This window comes from Nannobrachium achirus (genome assembly GCF_963921795.1).
Source record: "Nannobrachium achirus genome assembly, chromosome: 24".
NCBI lineage: Eukaryota > Metazoa > Chordata > Actinopteri > Myctophiformes > Myctophidae > Nannobrachium > Nannobrachium achirus.
The window spans coordinates 31,544,133-31,552,923 of record NC_137831.1 but is presented as its reverse complement, the minus strand read 5'-3'; the positions used below and the strand labels follow the sequence as shown (position 1 = coordinate 31,552,923).

The 8,791-nt window shown below is 40.9% G+C and overlaps 1 protein-coding gene across 1 annotated transcript; it reads left to right on the top strand.

Annotated features, from left to right (window-relative positions):
- Positions 1–477: 477 nt before the first annotated feature.
- sumo1 (small ubiquitin like modifier 1) lies at positions 478–8,171 on the top strand. The gene is made up of 5 exons (XM_080720311.1): positions 478–591; positions 964–1,038; positions 2,360–2,437; positions 5,936–6,007; positions 6,161–8,171. Exons 1-5 carry the CDS (start codon positions 580–582, stop codon positions 6,227–6,229), a joined length of 306 nt encoding a protein of 101 aa, XP_080576437.1. The 5' UTR covers positions 478–579; the 3' UTR covers positions 6,230–8,171.
- The last annotated feature ends 620 nt before the right edge of the window (positions 8,172–8,791 follow it).

The following is an 8,791-nucleotide window of genomic DNA, read 5'->3' as shown; positions in this document are numbered from 1 at the left end:
ACACACACACACACACACACACACACACACACACACACACACACACACACACACGTTAATGCCACGCCAGTGTAATAATAACCAATACACATGTTAATGCCATGCCAGTGTAATAATAACCAATATGGTTACATCCAGTGATGGAGAAGTATGCCTACTCGCCACGTTGCGAGCTTGTGAGCGGCTATTTTCACTACTTCTATTAGCCTATATTATTGTCTATTATTCATGTAATTTCTTAGATGTGTACATGTAGGAGAAGAAAACTTTTACTCGAGTTGTGACCTTATACTCTATGGTCGTGACTCGTGACCCAGTGTCTGGGAACCAGTCTTCTGTGTTCTAAGAAGCTCTTATTCTGAAAAGAAAGTGCCAGTGTCTGGGAACCAGTGTTCTAGATTCTAAAAGCTCTTATTCTGAAAAGAAAGGGCCAAATGGTGTATCCTAGCATTTCCGGGTCAGTTGTGCTCATAACAAGCGGTCAGGCTGAGTGAAGAGAGAGAGAGTGAACATCTGACTGAAGCCTTTAATTCACAGTCAACAAACCAAACCCCTCACAACTCCCACACAAGGAATACCATGTCAGATACGGTATGTTGCATGCGTGTATTACACCATTCGTGTGCGTTTCGGTGTGTGAAACGGAAAGAACACAACTTTCGTGCTTTTTAAGTGGCATACTACTAGCCACTCGGCTAACATGCTAGCTACTAGCATAACCAACTAGCCGCAGGCCCCTAAACGAGTCCTTGTTGTTGTTAGCAAACATCAGCTAGCTTCATTACGTGCGTTTTTTGTTCTTTTTTGCAAAGTCAGGTTACAATTTGCGAGTCGACTCAAAAGGCCCACGTTTTTCTTGCGTTACACATTATTGAAAAAGTAATGGTTTTTAAAATGTCAAGGCCTGTTTTAAAACGAGGCTGTTGTTGGCTAGCTAATGATGCTGACCATTTGTTTTGGTAGGAGACAAAACCTTCCAGCCAAGATGGGGGGGATAAGAAGGAAGGCGAGTACATCAAACTCAAAGTTATTGGACAGGTAAGTAAGAGTGTTATGCGAATAGCTAGGATTCATGTTTAATATACAGTCCTTCGAAGGATAGAATGTATGCTCCTCACCTGTATAAGACTCCAAATGGAAACATGTCCCCAGGACTGTTTAGTGTACTGTTCTGCTGTTTACATAGCAAATTGCAACACTAGAATTCTTTTAATATGTTGAATCTAGGGTTGCAATACCTCCCATTGGCAGCCAATGCATCCAAACAGTTTTTTGGCTATCTGATTGTATTAAACAATTGCGGCTTTATGGAAAGCTTCAGTTATCCTCTTTCTATCTGCAAAGTGTTTGTTTAATATCAAATCCACTGAGTAGACATGTTATGAGGTACTTTCTGTAAAGAAATTCAGTTCAGATATTAGAGTTTGTAAGTGCAATAGTAGCTCAGTGGTCCTATGTACCACCTGGTTCTTGCAGGAGGCAGCGGCCGGACGTTGCCTTATTGAAGATGAGCACTTCCAAAGTTCAACGCAAAAAAAGTCTGCTCGGATTAATTTACAGAAAGTAACTCATGACATGTCTACGGTGGATTCTGTCTAAAGTATTCAATCAATCAATCAGTCAAAACTCCATTCATTACTGCTCATCTAGCCGCAAATTGCAACACTAGATTTTTTTTTAAATCAGATGAATCTGGGGTTGCAATACCTCCCATAGGCAACCAATGCATCAAAAAAAAAATTGCTATCTGATTTATTAAACAACGTCAAACTCACCAATACTGCGGCTGTATGGAAAGCTTGATTTATGCTCTTTCTATCTGCAAAGTGTTTGTTTCATAAAAACCCAACGTAGACATCTTATGAGTTATATCTGTCAATAAATCCGAGCAGACATGTTTTTTCCTAGGTGTTGAACTTCGGAACCTCGTCTTCTATAACGTCATGTCCCGCAGCCTCCTACACTAGGCTATGTGACATTTAGAACCAGGGGTTACACAGGGCCGTTGAGTGACTTCCCACTAGCGCTTCCAAACTCCAACACTTAGAAAAAATAATCACCTGAACTGAATTTCTTGACAGAAAGTAGCTCATAGTCATAACATGTATACGGTGGATTTTTCTGAAACACTTTGCAGATAGAAAGAGGATAATGCAAGCTTTCAATAGAGCCGCAATATTGGTGAGTTTGACGTTGTTTAATACAATCAGATTTGTATTTTTATGCACTGGATCCCTATGGGAGGTTTTGCAACCCTAGATTCATCCGATTAAAAAAAAATCTAGTGTTGCAATTTGCGGCTACTGCTCTTCAGTGTTGATGTCTGTGGTGATGATGAATATGTTCTGTCTGCCTCCAGGACAACAGTGAAATACACTTCAAGGTGAAAATGACGACACATTTAAAGAAGCTCAAGGAGTCTTACAGCCAGAGACAGGTAAGGTTGAGAAAGAACCAACCCCATCCCCATTACACCAGCTCACGTCACCTGATGGTAAACTGCCACTAGTCCATGATCCATACCCCAGGCTAGCTCTGGTCCATAGCGTTAGTGAGAGTTCTCCCTAGCGCTATGTTCCTCTACCTCCGCCTTGGCTTGGCAAAACCGGAAAGCCGGCTCGTCTTGTTAGAAAATAACAAAAACTGTATGGTATCAGTGGGGAGTTGAAAGCGTACTCTACTTAGTGGACTTAGTCTGGGCCCCCCACCACACACTTCACATGCTTAGAATACATTTCTAGGGCGAAATGAAAAATATTCCACCGGATGGTGACTCATTCTCAGAGTTTTTCACTATTTGTCATTTGATACATTTCATTTCACAGAATACAATGTAGTACAGTGACCCAGTGAGCAATCTGGCTAGCCATCATAAAAAAGAAAATCCTTTTCTTCATCAGAGAGTCTGTATTTGAGAGATTACCCAGCGAGTGAAATGCTACACAATTAATACTAAGGTATTTTCTTTTTTGGTCCGTCATAGTTTCGTTTCTGCCTATCGCCAATGGCACAGTTGCCCACAAACAGAAACACCTGTCCTTAATCCATAAACAAACTGAATTAACAGTCTGCATCAGGAAATTACTTGGTACCTTTTCATATTGAAAGTGAAACGCAGCCAGCCTGTTTAGCTTGGCTTAACCACTGACATTCGTAGCGATTTGTGTAGATCTTGTTCACAAAATGCACCAGGATTCCGCTAGGCATATTTTTGGACGGCCAAAAGATAACATTCTGCTATTATGTGCCAGCCATCACCCATGATGTAATACAAATCATGTGTGTGTGTGTGTGTGTGTGTGTGTGTGTGTGTGTGTGTGTGTGTGTGTGTGTGTGTGTGTGTGTGTGTGTGTGTGTGTGTGTGTGTGTGTGTGTGTGTGTGTGTGTGTGTGTGTGTGTGTGTGTGTGTGTGTGCACTGATTACTGTACACCTCGTTAGTCGTTACTGTCGTTTTCTTTCCATCACTCAATCATAGATCCACTGCACTAGCGACTGTTCCCGCGTTTATCCTATATCCCATTTTCCTTGAGCATAATTTATACTCCAGCCAGCAAGGATGACACTTTACCCCTCACAAATGTTTTGGCTTGTAGTTGTCTTTTTGTTTTATAACACTGTCTGTCCTGCTACGGAGTATAAACGGCTGACTATGGTTCGGTCTTTAGTTCTAATCTTGTCATTCAACCTTTACCTACATCATTTTATTTAGTGTTTTTTGTTAGGGTAATGTACTAATGTTTGCTTTCACAATGTCATTGTCAAGGAAGTAACTTTACTGCAATTTGTCACCAAGTTCTTCCATCAGTTAGTTAGCTCCAACGCTTTCTCCATGTTATAGACAGAGTCACTTTGTTTGTATAATATAGTCTCTGTTGTGTGGACACCTCAGGTGTCCAAAACAGTCCTGCTTTTCAGGATTCAAATTCAAAAATAGCAAAAGTAGCAGATCTACAAACTCAAAACACGTTGCGTTTCGAGCTTGTGGATCTGCTATTTTTGAATACTTTTGTGTGACGCTGTAGTATAATCAAGTACGGCATTCATTTATGGAAATAAGTCGGGGGGCTTTACAGATTGTAGCATTTCACTCATTGCAACGAATCGGTGGAATTGATTTGAGACATGTATTCAACTTTGATTTGCAATATGAGTATAATCTGGAGATGACTGCTTGAATCTATCACATCATGGTCCTTAATCGTAACCTACTGCTGGGATGTGACGCATTGACTGATAATGAATTGCTCCAAATGTAATTTTGCTTGCACCCTTTGTAAGAAATCCTTTCGTTGCAAAAGGCGGAAAGGTCTTTTTCACCACCACTGTTACTCAGGCCTGTGTGTTAGGCATGCCCCCAACCTGGGGGCATGCATGCAAATCAAATCGTTCTTGATTGTATTACCTTCCTTATTGACTTATTTAATGAATTTGTTATGGCATTTTATGATATTGTTCTCTCAGAATCGTACTTTCTACTGTGGGCAAAAATACCTTGTGCATCTACCTGTAAGGGCTGCACCTCAGTCTAGGTATCAGAGTGGTGTGGGGCTCTGATTGGCCCCCACCATCCTTGTTGGACTTGGTTTATTGTGAGTGAAGACAGTGTGCAGGACTCTTTTTCTCCAATTCTCAACGACACTGTTCCAACGCACCTGTCCTTGTAGCTGTGCAAAAGGCCTACCACAAACTGATAATTCACTAGTCAATGAATGTGGTTAGAAGTCTATGTATTGTGGGTGCTCGGGTGGCGCATTGGTAAAGAGCAAGCCCACCACTGGAGGTTGTGGGATCAAAATCCACCGTGGTGCATCCGGTTTTGTCAAGCGTCTGCAACAGTGGTTCCCAAAACTTTTAGCTCGAGACCCAAAAGAGAAATTAGACATTTGCTCACAACGCGTTGCTTCGCGCCACGTTGAGACTCGAGAGCTTCTAGATCGGATATTTTCACTACTTCTTAAACATTAGTTTTCTAATTTATGGTATTTCTTCGATTTGTATTGAATTTGTTTAATTCATGAATTATAATTTTTTTCAGAAAGGTTTTGAAATAATAATAATAATTTAAAAACAAAATGTAGGAAAACAAAAAATATGTCCGCGACCCAGTGTTTGGGAAACAGTGGTCTACACAGCCTTCTGATTGGTCCCTGACTGGCCAACCAGAAAAATCATTCACTTTTGCTACGGGGGGCGGAGTTATGCTGTGGGACAAAGTCCTTTCGTTCTTTCACAGCGGTGCGGTGATGCGTGGCACGGCTGCGGCGCAGTACGGCGCTGCGCGGTCATATCGATTTCGATAATTATAATGAATAAGCTTCAACAAACTAGTTCACATGAACGATATCGATGTAACTAAGATATTCGATTGGGTACATGTATTTTAAATGGGCAGAATTGCAATTAAAATGCATTTTATGTTGAGAGCGAGGCTATAGTTCCTCATTTTCCCGGTCAGTGTGATTCACCCAAGATGCACTGCTCTCTCTCTGCCCTCTGCCTGTTTCAGAGGATTAAACTAATTAAAACATGTATTTTCGGGGGAAAACCCCTGTTTTGCAATGTAACTACTGTACTTTTTTGTTCCTTTTTTATTAATATCAGTTAGATGTTTTTATTTTGGTACTTTAAATAGCAATAATGAGGCTATGAAAAATCTTATTTTTATAATGGAAGTGAATGGGAAAAAAAGTCTTCCCTGGCTTTTTTTGTCATAGGGTGGGACTTGACAAAGGGTGAATTGGCTCTTGTTTGGGCGGGGAGGGTGATAAACTGATAATTGTCACTGCATGTAATCCTACGAGCACCTGTCAGCAGGGAGTGTTGGGCGGGAGGAGTAGGACGACATTCTTCACCGTACAAAGATCAATATAATGTTGAACATTTACCTTCCTTATGGTTACTGATGATGATGCTATGTGTATGTTCTTTTTACAGGGGGTCCCAATGAACACGCTACGGTTTCTCTTTGAAGGCCAGAGGATCGCAGACAACCAGACCCCTAAAGAGGTAGCTGCACCGTTTTCCCTTCCTGTCCTTTACTATGGATTTGTGCAGGTTTTCCGAAAAGTGCATCAAAGTTCATTTATTGGTAGGCTTCCATTGACTATATTTCTTCTCTTGTCCTCAACTTAACTTAAACAATGTCTTCTCTCGTCTCAGCTGGGAATGGAGGACGAGGATGTCATTGAAGTGTATCAAGAACAGACCGGAGGACTTTGGAACGATTAAAACCTCCCGCATTTCATTTTATTATTTTCCCTTATGAATTTTATTTTGGATTTTTATTTTGTAATGTACATTATTGTTATTTTTTTCTTGCTTTTTTCAAACCATCTGGATCGATCCGACTCTTATCAGGGCTTCCTTAATATGCTTGAGTGGCGAGAGTCGAAAGCAGAAAGAGCGAGACTGAGGTAAGAAGGAAGAAGATGAGCTGTTTCTTTGGCTCATGGAAAGGTGTGACAAATCGCTGCGCACATCTTATAACAAACACAGGGACACAACAGCCTTGCCCCAGTGGTGCATTCTGAGTGAATGCCCCCTCCCCGCCCTCTCATTTTTGTCTTTTTATTGTTTTCATTTTCATGATCTACTTTTGTGTTATTTTTATTTTATTGTAAACTTTTAGCAGCAGTAGTGCTACCCGGACAACTGGGTGTGATCATATGAAGCAGTGGGGCTGCCATGCGTTCGGTTGTGCTGTGTGCGTTGTTGGTACCAAGTAAAGGCAGTTTGTCTGTGCCCTGAACCTAGTTTTGTTTGAGAGGCGCTGTAGAATTGTTTGGACTAGGCTGTTTGTTTTGCATGTGAGTTTTATGTCAACGATTAGCATCTTCACCGTTTGGTGTGCTTGTCCACGAGTTCCTATGCAAAGTATGAATGGACAAAATAAAACAAGGTCAAATTAAGACACAAGGTGCTATGTTTTACGATGTGGACCCCAGCTCCGTTATATCTTTAAATGGTTGTTCACGATACACATTTAATGCCATATGCTGCTAACGGATGCTACCTTCAGACTGCATCACTAATGATTAATTGCACCGGAGTCTCTTGCCCTTGGCATTTCAATAGCAAAATAAGAAAAGAAAGACATTTTAAAGGACAAAACGTACTAAAATCTGTGACAGTTTGATATATTTTCATTTCACAGTAGCAAAATGTAGTACAGCGAATGAACCTCATTTCATTTTTATTTATTTAAAAGTTTATCTCATCTATCCACAACTTTCCAACGTCCCATCGTGCATTGCGCAGAATTTGCAGGCAGCTTCCGGCGCCGCAGCCTAGAGTGATCTACCAGCTCACAACGGTTGCATCTGCGACGCGACGTGAGCTTGTATGTCTGCTGTTAACCGGAAGTGTCCTGCAAATAATGCTACATTAAATTCTCGTGGAAAACAGGTGGATACCGTAGTTTCCGTAGGTATTTTGAACTATAGAATCCCATCCATAGTTTCCATGGGGATTTTGGACTACACACCAAATGGCAGAGATGTTTTGGCCATGGTAGATTCTGTTACACCATCCAAATGTGTGGATGCGTCCCCCTTAAAGAGATGTCTTTTCTTCAATTGCCAGACATGTGGTGGCGGATCATCGGGTGGCTAAAATGCAGCCATGCGGATCCGAGGGGGTTTGTTAAACATGCCGGAGTCCCAATGTTGTGCCACGGTATAGAGAACTGAGTGTACCGATCAAAACCATGCAAGGCGTAGCATCCATGTCAAAAAGCAGTGTATACAAACAATATCTGATCCCCATTGAGATTAACTGTGATATGCAATTGCCCTAATGCTCCTGCCAATTTCAGAAGTAATAATGCTGGAAATATTCCAACTTTGAGGTGATGGGACTTCTGCTTTCCCTTTATTATAGATGGCTGGAATGTTATTAATATTTCATTCTCTTCTAAATCTTATTAAAATGTCTTTATAATAAAGGCTCTAGAGGTTGTGTTGGTAGGTTACAGTGCTACCTGTTAATAGACAAAGTATTAGAACTGAGGATTAACCTCAGGCATTTTCATTTCAATCTAAGCACTACACGGGTTGATTTTCTTTTTCTTCTGCTTTATTAGATCATATAGATTGTAAGGGAGACGGGAAGCAAAGGTCAGAGAGAAGGGAGACGTGAGGTAGTCTGTGGCCTAGCATTAAAGGAGTAGTTCACCCCCAAAATGACTTTTTTTCTATTGATGTACCCCCATTGATTCCGGATGGTGACCCGTTTCGAAACGGGTCACCATCCGGAATCAATGGGGGTACATTTATTGTTATCACATTTTTGTCTTAGGAATGTGACAAAAACCAAAAAATATTATTGAACTCTACTCTCTATGGCGTGACTAATCAATAGAAAAAAAGTCATTTTGGGGGTGAACTACTCCTTTAACTGGCTGAGCCACCGGTTGATTAGGTTGAATTAGCTTCTCCCCCCACTAGTTGAATGTGTATTTGACCACATGAACCCTAGATTCTGGGCATGTCATAATAGGCGAAAATAGACAAACATTTAGCAAAAATAAACAAAATGGTGTTATGTAAAGTTTTGCTATTTGATGTACAATGGAGTGTAAAGGGGAATTCCGTGGTAAATAGCGTTTTTACCTTGTTTTCTTGTTATTTAGCCTCCAAAAAATAGGTCCGGTGTGGGTGTTTTTCTAATCCAAAAAAGCTTTAGTATTCATTTTGTCCGAGCCATGGCAACCTTATACAGTTCACAACGGCAGCCTTGGGCCATAAGCAATTCCGCTTATTTACATTGCGCCTAAATCAATTTTTTCAATAC